This window comes from Scomber japonicus, chromosome 7 (assembly GCF_027409825.1).
Source record: "Scomber japonicus isolate fScoJap1 chromosome 7, fScoJap1.pri, whole genome shotgun sequence".
NCBI classification, from domain to species: domain Eukaryota; kingdom Metazoa; phylum Chordata; class Actinopteri; order Scombriformes; family Scombridae; genus Scomber; species Scomber japonicus.
In genome coordinates, this window is record NC_070584.1 from 28,532,523 (window position 1) to 28,555,194 (window position 22,672).

The 22,672-nt window shown below is 38.8% G+C and overlaps 1 protein-coding gene across 1 annotated transcript; it reads right to left on the reverse strand.

Moving 5' to 3' along the window:
- Positions 1–3,164: 3,164 nt before the first annotated feature.
- On the reverse strand, positions 3,165–17,294 carry hps3 (HPS3 biogenesis of lysosomal organelles complex 2 subunit 1). Its single transcript, XM_053322940.1, has 24 exons — positions 17,077–17,294; positions 16,900–16,971; positions 16,355–16,448; positions 16,091–16,164; positions 15,709–15,921; positions 15,290–15,356; positions 14,864–14,952; positions 14,394–14,511; positions 13,788–13,938; positions 13,612–13,694; positions 13,201–13,375; positions 12,701–12,782; positions 12,370–12,527; positions 12,028–12,129; positions 9,708–9,816; positions 8,718–8,974; positions 7,900–8,077; positions 7,458–7,691; positions 6,443–6,640; positions 6,073–6,276; positions 5,793–5,897; positions 4,928–5,134; positions 4,684–4,771; positions 3,165–3,984 (listed from the first exon to the last, which is right to left on the reverse strand). The coding sequence occupies exons 1-24, from the start codon at positions 17,125–17,127 to the stop codon at positions 3,857–3,859; spliced, it is 3,237 nt and encodes a 1,078-aa protein (XP_053178915.1). The 5' UTR covers positions 17,128–17,294; the 3' UTR covers positions 3,165–3,856.
- Between the last annotated feature and the right edge of the window lie 5,378 nt (positions 17,295–22,672).

The window sequence follows — 22,672 nt, forward strand, 5'->3', positions numbered from 1 at the left end:
CTTCCTTCCTTCCTTCCTCCCTCCTTTCCGTCCTTCTTCCTCTCTTCCTTCCTCCCTTCCCTTCCACTCAAGGACAACAGGAGGGCTAAATCTTAATACATTTATAAACTAATGCAATTGAAAGGTAGCCTCTTTGGCTCTGGGTGTTTTAACATTTTATATGCTAAACATCTAAGATAACATAAAGGTAACATAGACCACATATATACATAACTGATCAGATGTTTGAGTTTAAATCTGTTATTTTTTTATTTTTACACGAGTTTGGCACATTAACATTGTGTCCATCTATTGAGCTCTAATCCTATTAGCCTGGTTGCTGACATACACAACACACACTGACAGATTGAATAGATTAAAACACAGACAATACTGAAGGTAAAAGATTACTGTTGATTGATCCAGCCTGTCCCTTTGTTCTCAGCATTTGTGCACGACAGAGCTCTACTCAGGCTGAAACACTAAACCTGATCAAACCTGTATTATCCTATCAGGCTGCAAAGGAAATTCAGTGGTTGCAATGATTATCTTTCAACCAGATAATATGGTTTCAGGCTCCCATGTTAGTATGCATCCACCTTGCTACAGGACCCAAGACACTGAAAGTTACTGTCATCGCTGATCAAAAAACGACAAAAAAATGTAAGCTAAGGAGAGTTACTTGGGTCATGATGGAAGGCTGGTCTGACTTGATCTCTGCTCGCTCGCTCTCAGACACTCTGAGGGGAGGAAACAACTGAGAGAGTGGAGGAAAAAGAAAGGAAAAAAGAGATTAAGAGGGGATGTAATGCTGTTTTTCAATGCAACTCAATCCATGTTTTTACTATCAACCAGCCCACGTCACATCCCTCATGCTGACTAACCTCCATTTCTATCTCTATGTCCTCCATGAAGCTCCATGAAGGGACACGGGGATGGTGCTCAGGGTCTTCCTTGGTGGGAGAAGCTGTGTTGGACTTGGACTTAGTCTGACGCCTGGGTTCAATTTGGACCTGTGGCTCCGGATCTTTCTCACAGTCAGGCACCAGAGGATGCTCCAGGTGTGTCTGGTTTCAAGAAGAGGAAAAAGAAGAGGTTTATTGTGCGTAAATGATCCCAGAAGTGACCAGTGGATGCTGCATAAGGCTTTCTCTCAAGTATGATTTTAACTTGAGCAAACAAATGAAATCTAACTGCGACTTGAATAATGGTATAGTACTTTAAATGGCAGCTACAAGGTTTTGATTATTTCTCTCTTTCTTTACATAAATGATCCAGGATACTGATGTTGATCCAGAAAGCTGCTGCTATAGTCCTGAGATCAAATCACACAAGTTCTCAAATCACTACACTAGTAGTCATGATGTCAAAGAATTGACTTTAAATCTCTGAATGGTTCAGGTTCTGAAAACATCTCAGATCTTCTCATACAGTACTTTCCAGACCTCTCAGATCAGTTGGTTTTGACCTACTTGTGGTTCTTACAGTGAAACACAGAGGAGCTTCTTTTAGCTTTTAACATCTGGAACAAACTACCTGAAGATCTCAGACTAGAGACACTGATGACTACTTTTGGATCTAAATTGAAGACACATCTGTTCACCATGGCCCTTTAATCAAATTTTTAAGCTACCAATCAATTTCCTTGGTCTTAACTCTCAAATGTAATCAAAGTCACACACTGGTATGGATGTATCAGGGACAAAGTTATTTTGCATATGATCTGCAGGAAATGCTATATGACACCAAAGAACAGTGTGAGGATCACCATATTTTTCTCATTTTAAATGTGTAGAGTTACAGAAGACACACCTGGTAAAAGCTGTACTCTTCCTCGCTCTTTGGAGTTGAGATCACCATGGAGGGCTCCTCTGAAGAGAATGACTTCATCTCAATGTGTTCTGTAAAGGCCAGCAGTGTCGCCTTCCTGTCTCTCAGCTTCATCCTCTCTGCTACAACTAAAACCTGCTTGAATTCTTCACTTTTTCCTCAGCTGATCCTAATTTGTTGTTCCTCTCCTTGTCAAAACTATCTGGTTTCTTACCTAATTGCTTCTCTGTCCTTTTTTGACTTTTTGATTAAGATCACTAGCTTTGCTTCAGCCACAACTTTCTCCTTCTGTTTCTGACACCCTTTCCCTTTTATTTTCCCTTATTTCTCAAGCTGGGCCTTCTTGTTCCTCTTCATTTCCTCTCTACGCTCCCCTTAAAAATAGCTAGACCTCCAAATGTTCCTCAGCTGATGTGTGGCCTTACAAACATCTACACAGCTATCATTACCTCAAGCTGAGATCCATCAGAGTCTACAGCTCTGATTGGCTCAAAGTCGTGTTCTCGGACTGCGATTGGCTGTGTGGACAGGTCTGTCACTTTTATTGGTTGAGAGATGTGTTAAAAGTCTCTGGTTGGTTCAAGTAGTTCCTTTTAGACTTACAGCATATTGGCCCTAAGTATTTCTGTTGTTTCTTGGCATTCAAATTAATGAATTCAATTACTTAGAAGGGTCAGCGTTAAATAACAAGACTGAGTCAATTCATTAATCAACCCTTCTTCACACATCTTATTTCATCATTAATCCAATGATTGGGTCACTTTCAACCTTTTAGTCCACAGAATCAAGCCCATAGTTATTCAATTATGAAATAAAAAGCGCCATATTTAAGGAATTATGAGGACACTTGGGCTCAATAGTCCTTAAAATGATCAATACTGAGGTCTTTCCAGGTTAAAATAAAGTAGGACATTTCCTGAACTTTGTGTTTAAAATCTCCCAAAATGACAGAAACTTGATAAGTAGTTGCAGACTTAAGCAAACTGATCTGGGTTTCTTGAAGAGGACAAAGTCGAAACTTAAGTGTTTGTTTAAAGTCGCACCTCATTTCTCTGGCGACTTAACAAAACAACACACTTCACGATCTGTAATCAATATGTCAAGCTCCTCAAGCACATAACTCATAATTGACTTCAAACCACACTATCAGCAACTTCATGCACTCAGAAACACAAGATACCTTTCTACTTGACTTAAAATAGCAGGAATAATTTGAATTTAATAAAACATAATTAGCTTGGGTAAACTGGTTTATTGAAGTTTGTTTGGGTAAAATCCAAAAGACTTGCGGCTCAAAAGCTTATTGTCTTGTGATCTGAAACTTTATGTTGCAGAAGAAAAAAAAAACAACAAGAAACTCTTAAGGTGTTTATTCCCCACACATCTCAGCATACAACGTACGAAAAAAAATCCTGTGGAGGACAAAATATATTTTTAAAAAAATGTAGTGAGGGATTCAAAAGTGCTCAAAACTCCTAACTTTAGGGCTACAAACCTAAAATCTCTATTGGCTCAAAGAGTAATAAATATACATAAATTGTGATAGTGGCTAGACATTAAAGCCCATAGCAACAGGTATGGACTATATTTAAAAATGTCTCTCTGCAGCTGTAGCACCAGTGGATCCAAATGTTTGTTTTTTTAAATGTTACAATTTGAATTGCACACACAACTCGGAAATGCAAAGTAAAATCCACGTCCAAACAACAAACTAAAATCCAGGAAAAGAGAAGCATAATGTAAGGCGGACTGTGTAGTTCAGTAACATTTCAACCTGCAGAAGACCTAAAACCATTTTTATTGAGTATCTGTTATATAATGCTCTAGTTTGTATCTACTTCATCAGCTAAAATAAAAACAGAATACATCACCAGAGCCACTAATACTGTAAAATGCTTAATTTAATTGCATGACGCTCACATATTACTAAAGGGCTGATTGTATTGAGGTTTCTTTGATCATAGCTCTGAACTCCCAACTGCTTTGTTGCAGCTTTTTCAAGGTGTCAGTTTGGATGAATGACTCATCTTGATCAATTGTTTGCTTGTCATGCAAGCAGGTGTCTCTGGCTACATGTCAACAAGTGAGGCAAGAAGTATGAGGCGGTGCCATCGTCAGGTATCAGCTCCAGGAACTCAGCAGGGCTCATCTCCATGGCAACCACGACCAGTGTCTCTGTTGGCGTGGAAAATTAGTCACACGTTGTACAATGCAGACTCCAAAACAACCGAGTTGACTCTGAGTTAATCTTTGACAACTTCTATGTTATTGCTCTGTAGACACAACACAAAATATTTCAGGCAGTGATTCAAGCTAAACGCTAACACACTGGGTCATAATAGAGCGGTGAGAGTTTAAGTCAGGACTGTAGTCAGGATTTTAGAAATATTGAGGTCAATGCACCAAAAAGAAAATAAACTTTTCATTAACAAGGTGCTATTAAAATATAAACAATTATGACTCATTATATGTTTAATGTGATATTAATTACTAACAATCTATTATTTTATCTTTTTATTAAAAAGGGTCTAAATTAAGTTTCAAGGTGTTTTTTTTTTACCTATCCAAAAAAATTAAAAGATCATAATCACCCAATTCATTCCTACCATGTGTACACTTTCAACACCCATGGGCTAAGAAATCACAGAGAATATTACTTCTGTGTCCTCACTAGTAACAACAGCCTTGATTTAATTTACCTTCAGTACTTCTGACCTTTCTGTTAGTATGTCCAGACCGGTCAAACCTGCTTAATACTTACGTCTGCAGCCCATGTGAGATTCCCCATAACAAATGAGTGTCTGGACAGAAACTGAATAGAAAGTGAGGGCTTCTCTTAAAGGAGACTAACTACATTGTGGGATAAGTTTCTACCTTTAAGAGCAGCCAGTAGGATGCTGTTGTCTGCAGCAGCTCTTGTCCGGTTACAAAGCTCTGGGAGCAGCTTCTGCCACCATAACACCTGCAGAGATTTGACATGACAAACAGACAGGTTAATATTTGGTGAAAAACTGGGTATAAACTTAGAAATCGGCTGTTTAAATAAGCCATGAAGCCCATTGAGAGGAATGTAAACAGTTAAAACACTTCACAGTTCAGGCTGATGGTTTGTACACACCATGTATTTGTCTTGTAACTGGTGATTGGCGTAAGCTATGATGGCCTGAGGGCAACGGTCCAGCAGCTTTTCAATACTGCTATCATACTGCCCCCTTCTGGTGGTGCAGAGAAGGTGCAGGCTGAAGCCCCATAAGGTTTCGTCTGAGAGACACTCCAACAGAGGCACGACAGAGCCCACAGACAGGGACGGACCACACAGCAGAGACTGTGAGAGAGAAGAAAGAATCAAATTAAAATCAAAGCAACTTGAAGGAAGATGAGGAACAACTTGAACCAACTTAATATGTATAATCCATAGCATACATACAGTATAACATAAATCCAAATCAGTATCATCTTTATTGTTAAGTATGTTTATACACACGAGGAGTTTGACTCCAGGTTTAGTGATTCAACAACGTAACAACACTCATTTTAGAAAATATACACAATGGATGACTATATACAAGTGAAACTGTTTCTGTTAACTGTAAGCAGGACATTAATAGTGCAAAGAATTGCACTGAGCTACTTAGGTATGGTACTTTCCAAAAGTATAGGAACTTTGAGGGTGAGGTTTGAAAGGATGACCATCACTGATTGGTCAAACACACACAATGCACCTGCTTGAACTCATTCATTAGAAAAAGGAAGTACTCTAGTATCAATTTAGGACTGTTTGAGGACATTTCTCTTTTTTGGTAATGTTAAATGTCAAGTTAGTTTAATTTCCATTCATTCATTACATCCAACCAATGCAGCAGAAAATACAAAGAACAACAGGACAAAGAACAACAGGACAATTCTGTGTTGTTTCTCCCTCAGGTATGAATGCTGTGTTTCAAGCATGGCTGTAAATTTTTGAAATTACACAGATACATTACCTGCAGTTTGTGTAACGCCTCCTGGTGTTGAGAGCTGGTAGTGTGAGCTGGACTGAGAACAGTGAGCCACGGGTACAGAGCACCGTAATGCGTGCAAGAGTTGATCTGTAACACACACAAACATCCAGACACCTCAGTAAAGTGATATACAAGATTTTAATTCTTAATTAATTACACACAACAACAATTTTTGTCATCTCATGCATTTCTAAACGTGTTCTAGCCGTTTCATGTGACGGTGAAATGTTTTGTACAGGTGGATATAAATGCACCACTGTACCAGATCGTCAGCGCTCTTCAGTGACCTTCGTGTTGGATGTCTGTGTGGAGGGTTGGTGAGTGTATCTGAGTTTGTCTGTATCAGTCGGTCGATGTAGACAGAAGACACTCGGAAAAGAAGCTCCTGGATGACAGCTTCCTGTGACGAGGCCATGAGCATCCCCTCCCAGAAATCCACCTGTAAGCAATTCTCACAGCCCAGCTCCTACAAACACACAAACGAGAATTTCCATTGTCCATTGGCGATTGATCAATTGATCAAAATGAACAAAACATGTGTAAATTTCTATTAATACAGCTAACTAATATAACAAATTAGTGTGTTATTTGTCATAGCTGCAAATTCCCAGGTGCCAGTAAATCACACGCACCTTGAATATATGGTCGGCCTGCTCCAGCTGAACTTTGTTGTTCTCATGCAGCGCCACCATGCCGGCCACCAGCAGTCCTGGCTGGGATTTTGCCAGCTGCTGACTCAGCGCTGTGGTCCGCACATGTGTGTGCTGGCCTCCACCTCCACCGTGCAGCAACAGCCTCGGCTCCTCGATGAACCCGTAAACCAGCAGCATCTAAACACACGCATTCAGAAAGCAGCATATTTTTTAACATTTTAACCACTGGTTCCTTATTTTAGAGGTTATGTTCACAGTTATTGACAAATTTGTGATTGACTACCTAACTAACTCAACAATGTATGTATTAAACTAATGTATTTAACCTCTTAAACCCCACTGAATTAGCCAGTAAGTTATTAAAATACATGCTGTGCAGTCAAACATTGCCCAAAATAGTTTCAAAAGATGAAAAAATAGATTGAATTTGGGTGATGCACAAAACAATTTCATTTGATGGAATAGTGCATTCATGCAGTATGAAGATTTCACTCATGAACGTCATACGTGTAATTTCAATGAAGATGATGCTGATACAGAGTATGTGATACCGACAGTGTGGAGTAAGTCTTTTTTAACAACCTTAAAGCTATTTAAGAGAAATGGATGTTAAGTGGTTAACCATTTGACAGCTGTAGTCAAATATACAATATACATGCTAACAGTGTTAACAGCAGAAACCTTAGCAGCATACACATCTGAAGTCTGTTGCATTTTTGAAAACACTACACAACACCTGTAAACACAAGTGTGCTGCATGCTGATGTCAGTGGATTGAGAAACACACATGGAACAGAAATAAAACAGTTTTTAATCCCTTCTGTTCCACCTCTGCATGTGCACGTGGTTCCTGTTTACAGAGCTTCACTAGTTTGTTACATATCACAACCTCTTGACACTTTACACTACACTTCAGTACAAAGTAAGCTTTTTGTTAACGAGGGAAAAAGGAAACTAAATAAACAGCAACACCACATCCCCTCTCCCCTCTAACCTCAGTGTGTCTCTCCATCAGCTGCGCGTACTGTGGCAGGTTGTCCAAGCGTAGCAGCATGGTTGCCATGGTGATCGTCAGTGGCACCGACACGCCAGCGCTGTCCTCCAGATGTCGCAAGATTTGCAGCGTCCGTTCGGGACTGACGTTCGTCATGGATGGGCTGGCGCACACGCTGACGAGCTGTGAGGGCTCTGATTGGCTGAAAATGTCTATGACCTCATCAGCTGCTTCCTGCAGAAGGAGACGAAGTTTAGATTTAATAATTTTATTTTGGCTCTCAAATGTTTATGACAAAAGCTGATGAAATACTAAGAAATGACATAGTTATAGTGATTTTTCCAGTGTTACCAATGGCAACATATTTTAAAGTAGTTAATATAAAAATTCAGCTGGATTTATGTGAAGTGTGAAGCTTTTATTTATGAATATTTTCACGTACCTGACTGAGGATCTGCTCTGATTCTTCTAACAGGTAATGCTTCAGGTAAAATAGGAAGCCGGGGCCGTAGGTGTGTGGGCTGCTGGGAAGGGGGCGGTTCCTGACCATGACCTCTGTGACTGACAGACCAGACATCCTGTAGTAAGGTAGAGCCAAGTGACAGTCCTTCTGGCTGCTCCTTATAGACAGAAAACAGAAAGGAATTAGTCCTAGAGCAATTCATGAACACTTTTAATCACCAGAAAATAAATAGTAAACATTCAACTGCTTGCTTCTTAAATATGAGGATTTGTTGTCTCTCTTTGTTTTAAATCATTGTTAATAGAATATTTTTAGGCTTTTGACCACTGTTCTACTTCAGACTAAGTATTTTTTTAACATTAAGGTAAATTGCTCATATAATAAATAACTTTAAAGGAATAAACAACAATCCTTAGCAGACCACATGCTAATTTTCTCATCATCTTTAAATTTAAAGATTTTTAGGCTAAGTTTTAAAATGCAACATATCAAACTTTGTGAGGGTTAGGGTTAGGGTCCTGGACTTATTCCCATTATTGCACCTGGTGTTTTCACAGTCCATCAACCATTTAATAAGATGGGGACAGGGGTTTATTGTCTGACATGAAGAAATTCTATAAAATATGAATTAAACATAGATATCCACAAACACACAATCTATATATATATTTGCAAATCTGAAAGTGTAGCATCAGTTTTAGTGACATATTACAGTGAGTATGAAGAGATTATGAGATACATCTGTTTTAAGTGATGTGTGTCCTTGAGTGTAAGTGTGTGTGTGTATGTGGTGTTACCTGCTGAAACAGTCTCCCAGCTGAGCACAGTTCTCCCTTAATGCCTTCTCCAGTTCTTGTCTGTCTGTCTGTGCAGCTGTCTGTCTCTCTCCGTCTGTATCTGTCTGCAGAGACACCGCTGGGACGCCCTCGCTGTTCTGTTGCTGTTCTGATGGCTGCAGTAAGGAGGCGCGGACGAGGAGGTGAGCTTCACTGAAGAGGTGCCGCAGACTTTGGGCCTGTGGGTTGGTCTCTGCGTAACGTTGGCTGTATTCAACCTGACAAACAGGGAAATAACGTACGTGTTCATACACACAAACACATCTGCACTGTAAAAACTCTCATCAAAACTGTCTATAACTGAGTCCTAAAAAATAAGGCTGCAACTACCCATACTTTTAACTATCAATTATAAAGTTAATCATAAAAGGTGTCAACTTCTAATTGCTTTTTCACAAAATGCAAAACATTCAATTACAATTTTATAAACAAAGAAAAGCAGCAACTGTTAAATCTGATGAGCTGAATTTCACAATACTGGGCATTTAGATTCAATTTACAACAATTAATGGATTTTAATGGAAAAAGATGTCAACTTACTGAATGATTAATAATTATTTTAATCTGATTATAATATAATAATATATAATAATCATTTCAGAAAACAATAATTTTACTGCTTTAAGAAAATGAACTTAATTGACTTGAAGAAAACATATTTTTATAGTGCATACACTCTACAGTATACATGTTTAAATCATCTGCTGACTGATTTGATTTATTTCCTGCCATATTATTTTACAGTCAAGTGTTCTTTGAATTATTCTAATCTTAGCCTTTTTTCCTATCTCCTAGATGTCCCATGTTTTCTGAGTGGGGCACCGGTTGTATTTCCTTTTCCTTTCATGATTATTATTCAAATTTGTGATTATGAATGTAAGAAATGCACAAATATGAACATTCAGATTGAACATTCAGTAAGGCATTTAATACAATTATCAGGTCTGTTACCATCTCTTGGTAGAGAGTGATGGGGGAGACGGTGTCGACCACATAGAGGTTCCATCCATGTCCGGCCGTGCTGGTCTCTTTGGGAGATGAGACTGTCCACTTCCTGCTCCTGAGGTCAGAGGTTACACAGACAGGTAACAGTAAGTATAATCAAACACATTGGGCTCTGATGTGGACTTTTTGAGGAGATGTTTAGCTAATCTTCAAACCTGCAAAATGCTGGTAATACCTGGGAATCCTTAAATAACTTACATCAATTTGGAAGAACAATGAGATAACCCCTGTCACACTCACCCACATATCAGTGATTTGAGCAGACGCTGGGATTCAGCCATTTATCAAGAAATCCTTGAATTTTAAAGTTATATTAAAGCTATAGGAAACTAATGACATTCCTGTTTACTCCTAAAAATGTCTAGGAAAAGTGGTTCTGTTGTTCTTTTATCTTTTGTTCCTACCATGAATCTATTTTCAAATATGATTTGATCTGGTTTTCCTTATGGCTGTATCTCTACTGTATAGGACACTGATGATACACTGAAGACATACACAGACATACACAAACTGTATACTCACCATCTCTTTACAGGTTTTAAATGAACCAAAAGGAGAACATGTTACAGCTCAAGTTGTACATGCGTTAGAAACTATTAGAAGAAAGTTGTTCACTGTAATAATGGATAATACCTGCATTACCATCATACTCCCAGTAAAGAACAACCTTTTGAGTATAGTTGCTATATTATACATCAAGTATATAACACTAAAATGGTAGTAGACTATACATAACCAGACAATCAGTTAGTGAACAGTTAGTTGTGTGTTTTTTGTGTGTTTATGCTTGTGTGTTTTGGTCATCATGGTGGCTGGTTCCTCAAATCTGTGGTTTCATTGTTTTTTGAATAGACAACAATCAGATACCTAAAACATGCTTGTGTCATTTATTATGTGCGTTCACTTTTAAAAACAAGTTAGCAGGATAAGTGCACAGAGCAAAATCCAAAACGGCTTTTTTTTTTTAAATTTCACTCCAAACGTGATTAGTTTGTGAACAAGGAGGCACACACACACTGAGGGGGCAGTTAGGCAGGTTATGGTTGGCTAGTTTTAGGGACTAAAACAGGAAGTGTTGTCACTTTTAGACCAAGCTGCAAAGTCTAACAAAAATGTTGATCACTGAAGCTGTTTTAGGGCATATGTGGATGTTTTAATACAATATGTCGCCATATAGTTTCTAACTCTCTTCACAGGAGCTACAACCTTCATTGGTAAGGGTTTGATGATGAGATTTCAAGACCTTTAACATCAGAAAACGTCATTGAAAGCCATAAAAGAGCTATTTCTCAGAAAACTTCTGGGGGCATTTGTGGAGTGTGAAACCTTTCAATTTAAATGACCTTAATTAGCAGGGAAAGATTTGGCTGCTTTCAAATATAATCAAAATGTAAAAAAATTTAGTATAACAATAGATTTGCAATATTTACTTATAATCATTTTACATGCAACTCTTAGATGGTTTGTCACTCATTATAGGCTGAATTTATATCAAAAACATGTGCACTTTAATTCTATTAGTGGCACCAATGTACATACATCCATGATTAACTTCATAATAACAAAATTCAAATCAGTTTCTTATTTGATGGAATTGACTGAATATTAATTTATATTGTTGCAGGACAGTTCAGAGAGGGATTTCTTTTGGGGGGGCTTCTGCGCTACAGCTACATCCAGATGTTTTACTACATTTTCTTCCGACATGTTTTTAAAAAGTTGTACCTTAATTATCTTGACATGTTGAACTTGTGTCCATTTTTCATAGGGTAGGGAGAAACGTTCTACACTGATATTCCAGGTCAGGCTAATTATCACTGTTAATTGGCTGGCTAGCGATACTGGTTTCACTGACTATGGTCCCATGCACACTAATATTCCACTATTATTCTGAATCTGACAATATCCAAATTTGATACTATATAGGAATATTCATTTTCATTAGTAAACAGCTTGGAAGGAATATTGTGTTTTTCAGAATAAGGGCAAACACAGGAGTATTTTGTGCATGTAAATGTAGTCAGTGATGAATGCAACAATACAAACAATCTGCTTCAATGGAAGCTGAGAGAAAAAAAGCTTTTTGTTTTGTGCCATTAGAGGACAAATAATGTCCAAAAGGTCAAGGTATTCCTTTAAAATAACGGTTACTTTAATGATTTGGTTAATAATCATCTGCTAAAGTGAGTATTTTGAGGGTCCTGGCATTGCAGCTCGGGCTGGAAGTGACAACTGACACTGTTGGGGGGGTTGGGGTTCGTCTTACAGGAAGGGGCGTGATAGAAGGCTCTCCAGAGCCGGCGTGGTAGCGGGATCGATTCCTACCGCCAGGAAAATACCAGTCAGCATGGTGTGCTCTTTCAACTCGCTAAAATACACAACACACAGTAAACAGGTTTATAAATGCATGTATGCCTGCACTCACACACTCACACAATCTCTCTTCAGTATATTCCTGTACCTACAGGGAGGTATCTGTCTATCTATCTGACACATCCAATGCTTGTTTAAAAACTGAGAGGTTAGATCAATATAGTATCATAGTCATGTGTGTGTTCATGTGTTAGTATGTGTGTGTACTGCTTGTGTGTGTGTGTGTGTGACATACTGGCTCCTGCGCTGATTGTTGCGTTCGGTCTCCTCTGGTGTCTCTGCATCTGCAGCGGAGAGTAGCACCACATGACGGCCGAAGACACACACTGAGCGCAAGCCAATGAACAGCTGCATCCTGAGCGCACACACCTCGAGGCTGGAGGGCGGACAGGCCTTCAAACACACACAAACATACACACACACACACACACACACACACACACACACGCATATTTTAAGATACTTGTATCTGCCAAACAAGGTCTCAAAATATTCATAAAGTAAAGTAGGACTTCTGGTTTGGTAGTGTGGGGTTAAAAGTCATGAATTGGTTGTCGGGCTCATACCCTCATGGTGGAATCGATGTAAGGGTCTTCAATCCTGGCAGCTACTGCAGCACAGCGCACCGTAAAGCACTGCAAAGCACTCCTAACACACACACAGAGATAAATACACACATGCATGCTAGCGTGTGCTGTATTACAAACAGAAACTATATGGTTGAGTGATAGTTCAGTATCTGACCTGCAGCAGAATCAAATCATGGTGATATAATCATCTCATGTTGTCTTTCTACTAAATTCTGGGGTCCAATTTAACTATGCAATCCATAACAGTGAAGCAGATTTCATACAGTTGAATTATGATACTATATTCAAAAATATCCTTATTAATAATGTTATATTGATTTCAACCATACTTCCCAGCTCTACTTGAGTATTAAGGAGGACTGGCTCAGGTTAGTATTTAGTTTAAATTATATTTACTTGCAAATGCAGTTAATCTTAAATCACTTAGTCCATTACTGAGTCTGATATCTTTGAAGTAATCAGGACCGCAGACATACTTGGTTATGACGTGTAGCAGATGGTCTGTTAGCACCGCCTCCAGGACCTTCTCTGGATACTGATAGGCTGAGATAAGCTCGACTCCACCCTTCAGACTGTATAGGTATCCGGCGGTGGGAAGAGAGAAGAAGCAGAAGATGCATGCTGGTTCATCAGCAGACACTGACTGGTTACCTGGACAGAGAGACAGAGACAGAAATGTAAGCAGACACACATGCACACTCATATTAAACCACACAGATACTAAAATGATCAATACAGACTTATATATAACTTCATTTTCCAATTTTGGGAATTGTAGGAGCACTGCAAAGAAATCTCCACCATAAGAGATTTGTACATTACTAGACAAATTGTGCTGATTTTGCATTAACACTCTTTCTGTCACACCTACTGTATACTGTACTCACTGGTGAACAGTGGGTGGAGCTGTAGAGAGTGAAGTTGTGTCTCTTCCACACTGCAGCCCTGGAAGTAGTCTGGACTAAAACGCCTGCAGGAAAGAAATCACACAGCTTCAATATATCTCACTCAGTAATTATAGCCTGATTCCGAAAGCTACTACTTAACAAAAATACACACACACCTGAAGAGCACATAGGACAGGGTGTATTGTCCTCTGTCCTCCAGCCCGGTCTTTTCTATGCTGACAGGGATGTCGCAGTCTTTAGCTCTGTCACCGAGCAACTCTCCATGTTTTGGAAGGAGCAGAAAGTCAGCCTGGTCTTCTAGATAATCTGTTACGCATAGAGAGACATGAGAGATTTATCACCTAATAAACACATGCATGTGGACTCTGAAAGGGTGTTTGAGCCACTCATCAAGTTATTTTAGCACCTCTTTCCAAAAAAAGCAGTACTGAAGGACAGTCCCAAAGAACATGTATAACTGTGCACATTTCCTTATTACATTTCCAGCACCTATTATCCAGGGTAGGGCCCATTTTGAAGACTTTAAGAGGTGTCACTTTTCTACATAGCTGTTGTAATGTAATAAGTGGCAGCAACAAGAGCATCTCTGCAGTCTGAGTGAAGAAGTAGTAAGCAGACTGACAGTCTAATATCAGCTCAACCAGCCTCAAAACATCCTTCCAGAAATGTGAGTGATGTCACTAACCAACTAAATACAACCCAACAAGCGATGAGATCAAATGCATAACGAAATTCTGATGACATTTTATGTGTGTTGTTACCACTTTTATGTGGCTCTGATGATTCATCCTGGCTTTTAGGTTCAGTCGATGCATCCAGTTTCAGCACCAGCACCTCCAGCTCTGCCTGCACCGCCACGTATCCTCCACACAGTGCAACCTAGGAGACACATGAGCTGTTAGAATTACCAAGACCAAAGATATGAAAACTGCAAATGCTTATGCAGTCTTTTGTTTGAGGAGTCGTCCAGAAGGTTTTGGGGTTTGTCCTCTACCTATCACTTATTCTCATGACCGACAAACTGGCGCTGCAATAGGATGTTATAGTAATATAAGTGGTAACACCTAATCAAGGTATTACTATTATTATAGCTTTTGCTTTGTTGGTGATAAACTCAGTAGACACTTTGCAAAATAAGTCTAGGAGACTAAACCTGGCTCTTATGCAGTGCTGTCTATTTGAATGTTAGTAGGTATATTGGATGTAAACACGAAGTAGAGCTTAAAAATACCTGTTTAGGTTTCATTCCTGGCACATGCAAGATGACGGAGCGCTCAAAGTCCAAAAAGGAAATATTCTGGTTTGAACTTGAGGTCTGACCTAAGAGTAAGAAGAGAGTCAGATTAGTCGAAACAGGAAGCACAAAAGTCTGTTAGATCAAACTTTTTGTTTCATTGTAGGCCTTTACTTCCTTCACCACATGTCCTTTAGTATATGCATCATTCATAAGCAGTTAGTCTCTTTTAAGGTGTGAAAAAAAGCCACCAATGACCAGTGATGAGAATAAAATGACGATCTGCAGGTACACATCATGGCCCATAATCTCAGTGCACAAATAACTGACACCATTTTCTATGTGAGGACTGATTTAATACAAAATACATACAAATAATGTGTTCACATGTTCACATATTATGTGTTAGTTGACTTGATTTACCTTGACTCTGACTGGAGCTCTGCTGAGTGTTTGTCCACAAGCTCTGAAGATTCTGCTGACTCTGATTCTGCAGTTTTTTTCAGAAAAAGAAACGTTAGTCAATAAATCTACAGTGTCAATGAGATTCCACTTATATTCATTACAGCAAGTAATATATGATGAACACAGAACATGTTATTAAGACAGCGTTTCATATTTGAACATTTCTTAAACCTTAAAGATGCAATAAAAATGAAGACAATCAAATCAAACAGCTTTTATCTCCTTAAAATGTAAAGCGAGATCCCTCATTATGTTATTTACCCCTCCAACAAGTATTACATCATATTAAACAACAAAATGCCAATGTGTCATAAAGATAATTTAAACATTTAAGCCACAGAGTAGTTAGACACCCAGATGAGCATTTGGATTCTTACCAGGTTCTGCTGGTTCGGTCTCCTCAAAGTAAACAGAACCAGTGTCTTGTGGCAGCCGACCAGAAGGTCACCTGTTACCGGGCAACACGCCACGGCGACAGGGCGCTCTGACATAGGGATCTCAATGATCTCCATCTGTACTCCGCCCCGTTGAGACGCCCCACGCAGCAGGTGACCCAACAAGCGCACCCCAACACGGGCTTTCTCCTCAGCCTAAACGGAGGACAAGAGATAATCATAATGAACTTTATTTATACAGCACAATTCATGCATAAAATATAACACAAAGTAGTTAACATAAAAACTGATTATTGACACATCAGTTTCTTAGTTTGGATCATCTTTGGGTGATAATATGGTGAAATAGCTTGTCTGTGTGTACCTGGTAGCGCCAGTTGGTGTAGGCTCTCAAGTAAGTGGCGCTGTTCTTTTCCTCAATGGTCACCAAATAGTCTCCTAGATGAGAAGGGGGAGAGAGGAAGAAGTAAAGAAAACCATAATGTAGAAGTGGTCTCTTTCTCTTTCCCTTTTAAAAGGTTAGGCTGTAACCACTACTGCTAATGTTTTTTTACATAAAGAATAAAGGATTCAAAATACTTGAAAAACAGTCTTTATAAGGAGAGAGGAACAAAGAAAGTGTTTTTACCTATTGTGCTGTGCTGAATGCTCCTCACAGTGCCCATGGTGGCAAAGCGACATATGAGAGGACAGCCCTCCACCTCCAGATTGTAAGCCTCCACCTTGGTTTACCACAACAACACAACAAAATGTATACATGTGGAAAAAAGTCTTTACTGAAGGTAATAAGTTACATCAAATGTTCCTGAAAGTAGATTTATACACCTCAACAGGAGAATATAGTGATGACCTTGATGTATTATTTTAAAGAAAATCAAGAGTTTTGTTTCTCGTCAATTAAATAAGAAACAAGCATCTACATACTCACAATTTGCTTTAACCCCAATCATTGCTGTTTGAGGTTATATTTCTGTGTGTATATATAATATCTTGTGAGACTGCAATCTCAAGTCACAATGTTTTGAAGTTATAGATATGATGGGGTCATTATTGGGGGCTTAATTCCAAAAGATGTTATAAACAATCATTACTGGAATTATGTGTACACAAATAACTGGAAACAAGTTATTTCCCAACAATCAAAAAAGAAAAATATGCAGATTTTAAGTTAACCTTGCATCCTCCAGTGGCCACAACAAACAGGACTCCACCTCCACAGCAGACCAGTCGAGGCTCCTGCTCCACCTGAGTCACAGAGAGGGGAAAACAGTTACTCAAAATGATCTGTTGGGATTAGTAATCACATAATGAAACAGACAAACAGGTTTATATGATCAAGGCTCCACTGACCTGTAGTATCTGCTGTGAGCAGAAAGGGTGGCAGTTGTAGACATGCACCATGTTTGATCTACTACTTGAGCTAATTTAATGCACTGAAGTGTGGAAATGCTTGTTAGCCTTCAATTGCTGATTTCTCTTCTTTCGATGGTGCTATGTGGCGAGAAATCCATTTACTCCACCACTTCATCTGAGTTTCTTGGAGGCTTCATCCAGCAGGATACTGACCACCATGCAAGAAATTAGTTTTTAAAAGCAGCTCATTTCAATGTACCAATATCACATCATACAAAAAACATACATAATTTGTATGTCATCTAACTATTTTCATACAGTATATACAGTATTGTGCAAGCGAGTAACGCTAAATAAGTAGCAACAAATAGCAACAAAATAAGTTTAAATTGGGGGTAGGGGGAGGGGCAGATTTGATGACATCAAGTCAAAGCTCACATCCAAACTGGAAATACATTCGTATTCGTATTTTTCTTATTGGATACATTTTTTTCAAGTCTTAAAACAACAGTCAGGAGCCCATGAGAGTACTGAAAGAGGTTTTTCCTTGCTGTAATCATTCCTTCTGTTCATCCTGGCAATCAAAATATCCCCTTTAAATGTGCTTCCAATGTCAGTGATGGGGGCCAATTTTATTTTGTGCAAACAAAAAGGCATTTAAAAGTTTATTTGAAGCTTATATGAAGCTTCAGTAGTCTCCGTTAGTCATAATGTGGATATCTTCCACATTCACAGTCTTTTTATTAGGTTATCAAATTCCTCGGACAAAGAAAGAGGGACTTTGGCCCTAAAGAGGCTGTGACACTGAAAGAGATCTACTGATTTGACTCACTTGGACAAGCTTTATATTAGCTTCATGAACTTTTAATTTTGCACAGAAGGAGGCTTGTGGATTTTGTCCCCCATCACTTACACTATAAATGTATTATGAAGGCATATTTTTAAGGTCAGTATGAACAGGAGGATAATGGCAAGAAACCCTATATTTTTATGTTCATCTGGGCCTATGACTTTTCTTTTTCTTTTTAAAAACAGACTCTAAAAATGGTGAATCTGCCCTTTAATATCACCTCATTGTCGCTATCGCGGTATGCAGTCAAAACAACTACAATATTTAATTTAGTCTGATTTATAAAGCATCCAAATAAGACAGCAACACAGGTTTTAAATGTAAGCTTTGCCTGTATGTATGCAGTCCATCAGCAGCTGAAACAGGACAATGGGTGTGTGTGAGTCTATAATCGATATCACATGCTGCAGTCTTGTGAGCAGCAGCGGGTTTAAGTTATCATGCAGCTCACATTAACACACTTCATCAACTAGTTAGAAACAACCTAGTTCAAAGATGAAGTCGGAGGGTATTTAGAATAAAAGATTCATGGGTGAAATACCTGCTTTTTGCTGTCAAGTCTTCTGTTTCTTCCTCTCTTCCTACTTAGACACTGCCTTAGCTGCTGCTGCACTGACGTTACTTTCTATATTTCACGCTTCAAAGCAGGAAGTTAGGAGTCGACCACAACAACAGTGCGCCCGCCTCCTCTTCATTCCCATTGGCTGATATTCCTGCCGGTAACGCGTCAGCTGTTTCCATTGGCTGTCAACATCTCATACACTTAGGGTTGGACCTGTATGTTAGAGAAGGCAGAAATATTGATACACACCTTTGATTCAGTATATTTGTCAGTCTATATGAAGAGGTGTGAAGTTCACTCTTTGAATGCTTAACCGGAAGAAACATGGACTCTAAGCCAGCTGTTAAGAAATAACTCTAAATGTACTAAAATGAGAAATTATTGGAATACTGGGATGAAAAGAATACTGGGATATGAACTACCAAAGTCATGTGTGATATTTTATGCTTGTGTCTCACTACAGAGACACCACTGGAGACTGAAGGTACTTAATAACACACATAAATAATTAAAAGCCTTGAGATTTAATGTAAAAGAAACACACCATGAAAGGACATTTAAGACAATTAAGGTGTGCAGACACGCTTATACAGCTGAGTAGTTTCAGTCTTGGAACAGTCACAGGGAGGCCTGTGTTAATCATTAAACAGTCAATGACAGCATTAAGCCAGAAAGTTTATTAATTTATTGAACTTTCTAGGGAAAAGGGAAGAGAAGCAGAATTTGCATAGGTTTGCCTAAGATCAGAGTTATTTTTCAGTCATATTTCTCAGCACATACAGTACTCAGAGCAGCATCATGATGGAAAGGATCTCGCTGGGTGTCTTTTACCTGTCAGGTCAGTGAATTATTTAATCGTGCCTAAAGGGCTGTCCACACTGAGAACAATGTCTATTGATAACTGTGAATGTATAGTTTTAAATGACTCCACCTCATAACTATAACTATAACGATAGAGGAGAAAAATTTCGTTGGAATCACTTTCAGATTGATGAATGATAAAAACACTGACAATCAAAAATGCTTATTTATTCATTTGAATGCAGCTTTGCTCCTCTCTCACCACGGACTGAGGTCTTTATTATTACAAAGATGCTGAAGCTTTGTTCTGTTATCTTTGCTCATACTGTGTGTCACTTTTACACACCGTCCTTCAACATCTGCTGCGGGTCAGTTTGGTCTGTTAATACTGAAACATCACAGCAACTAGTGTCTGAAATACTTCTGATCAACCCACTGAATCAATAGCTACTCACCTCTGCTTTTCTTTGTATTTCTCCATGCAATGTACAGCAGTAACAGCTCATTAATAATAAGCTGCAGACACAGCTGGAGTGTGCAGCATGTGGACGCTCACATCATTGTCATTATAGTTATAGTTATCGTTCTCAGTGTGGACAGACCTTAATGGTGCTTATCATTGTATTATTTTGAAAACACTGGATGAAAAGCTTTACTTTCAGTCTTTACATGTTAAAAGATGTTAATAAGGGCGCTTTCACACCACTAGTTCGATTATTTGGTCCGCACCAGGCAGTAAAATTGTTACTGTCATATGTGTTTCCCTCCCAGGCTGGTTCATCTTCTCCACATCTGGTCTCCATCACTACCACTATGTTGCTAAAGAGATGACTTGGACTGATGCTCAGACCTACTGCAGAGAGAAATACACAGACCTGGCTACCATTGAAAATGAGGAAGACCTGAACCATCTCTATAACATAGTTTCATCTGCTGATCACGATTGGGCTTGGATTGGTCTGAACGGTAACACTGATTGGTTGTGGTCAGATGGGTACAGAGGGAGTGGGGCTGAATTTAGGAACTGGCAACAACGTACTGACAATGAACCAGACTTTTTCTCAGGAGGTGATTTCTGCGTGAACGTTGACAACAGAGGAGGATGGTGGTATCATGACTGCTCTCTTGAACTTCCATTCTTCTGTTATAATGGTAAGTAACAGCAAAGTATATTTTCTTCCTTTAACCTGCATTAACAGATTTTTTTGGGTTAGCCAATGAGAGCTGCAGTTTGGTGATGATTCTCTGTAGGCTCATCAATACAAGCAACTCATCTGACATCACACATTCTTATTTGATACAATTAAAATATTATTTTAAAAACTAAGTATATCAACAATTCCACTTTCTCTCCAAAATAACTGCAGGAACGCATCTGGATCCTCAATTTGTTTATATAAGTGAATCCATGAACTGGTCCAGTGCTCAGAGGTACTGCAGGGAGAACTACATAGACCTGGCCATTGTGAGGAACGATGCTGAGAACCAGCAGATCCAGAAGGTGACACAAAGTGGAGGCTCGGCATGGATCGGTTTGATCGGAATTCCTGACACTTACTGGTCAGATGGGAGTAACACCTCATTTAGATACTGGGATAAGACTAATATCCCAGATGAATCTTCAAGCGTATTATGTGCTGCGTCTTGGGTTAAGTCAGGAAAATGGTGGCCAGTACACTGTGACTACCCTTACCCATTTGTCTGCCACGGCATCACTCAACCTGGTGAGTGGTTTACTGTCCTTTAGTGCAAGAGAGCAAATAGCTCCATAACATTTGAATCATTGATGTTGAAGTGTACTCAAACAAGAACATGACGTGAGTGCTTCTTTACATTTATGGGTTTGATGTCATAATATTTTGCATATTTTGTTTCTCTTATTATTCTGTGTCACCACACCAGCGAAGAGGCAAGTAGTTAAGCTGAGGATGAAGCTGGGGGACCCCTCTGTGAATCTCAATGACCCTGCTGTGAAAGCACAAATCCTGAAAAAGGCAAGTCTTCAAACTCCACCTTGGTTTGGGTTCTGGGGGTGTTTTAACCAGTTCTAAAATACTTGATTACAGGCTTATTGTGCTTGCTGTGTTTTGCCACGATGGAGTTTGATCATATCTTAAAACCAGTAGCTTTTTAGATACAACCACAACAACGTGATAAGGGGGATGAATGTTTCAAAATGGTTCCCATTTGTTTCCCAGTTCCAAGATAGACTGAAGGAGCAAGGAGTGAGCGGAGCCACCCTGAAGTGGAAAGAGCAGCCTGATGGGAAAGTCTTCCACAAGGAGGGAAAAGAAAAGAAGACTGAGCTCTGAAATTACCACATTAACCACAATCTTCACTACATCCTGTATAGAAGAGCTTTATCCTTCCAATCAATCAATATGACTGTTCAATGTTTCAATGATGTTTTCTTCCAAATAGAACAGGAGTTTTTGTCTTCAACTTCACAGTGTGCGTAGTAACATTAGTAAAATGTAGTATAAGCATAAAAAGTGAAAATAGTGATTGTGTAATGACATTAATATGACATTATTAGATTATTAATACTGATGGATCAGTGTGTGGAAAACATTTTATTGTTGTAACTGGTTAAGGTGAAGCTAGTTTGAACTAGTTTATATACACCAGTGGTTCCCAACCTAAGGGATGAGCCCCTCCAAAGGGTCCCAGGATGAATCTGAGGGGTCGTGAGATGATTGATGGGAGAAGAAAGTGGTTAAAAAGCAGGCTCTAAAACACTAATTTAATTTTTTTGTAAGAGGTTACAAGCCCAAAAGTGTTGGGAAACACTGATTTCATCTTTAATGTGCTGTATCATGGGTATTTTTTATGTTAAATAAAGTATTCTGTCAAATAACTGCTGGCTATATTTGTGAAAACAGATCTCTATGAAGTGATTTAAATGAATTACCAATATATTAAAAAATAATAATAATCTTGTTTACATTTAAAAAATTGAGCTGAAAAGTAACTATAGCTGGGGAAAAAATGTAATGAAATTTAAAAAAAAAATTCCTCTGAAATACAGTGGAGTGGCAGTAGAAGCATGAAACGGAAATATTCAAGTAAAGTAGAAGTATATCAACTGTAATTAAATAAGTACAATGCTTGAGTAAATGTACTTTAACAGGAGTAGCCTACAGGGTCTGTAGGTTGACCTACTAACCTTTGATCTGGATGATGTCATTTCCGAACGTACAGTATGGTCTCTACACATAGACTGTATAGACCATAGACATAATAAAGATTATTATTATGTTACATTATTATTATTTGATTATTTATTATGTCTATGTATAGACTGTATATAAGAAATGGACGTAACATCCGTGACGTCACCCATTGGTTTGTGGACTGCTGCTCGGAAGCCAATAGTATCG

What these genes read in the sequence shown, in the direction of transcription:
- hps3 (XM_053322940.1), bottom strand. Translation starts at nt 17,127, where the DNA reads ATGGTGCATGTCTACAACTGCCACCCTTTCTGCTCACAGCAGATACTA. An exon ending in ACACCAACTGGCGCTACCAG is followed by an intron (nt 15,922 to 16,090) that starts GTACACACAGAC and finishes TCCTCCGTTTAG; the next exon opens with GCTGAGGAGAAAGCCCGTGT. An exon ending in AACAATCAGCGCAGGAGCCA is followed by an intron (nt 12,130 to 12,369) that starts GTATGTCACACA and finishes TGTGTATTTTAG; the next exon opens with CGAGTTGAAAGAGCACACCA.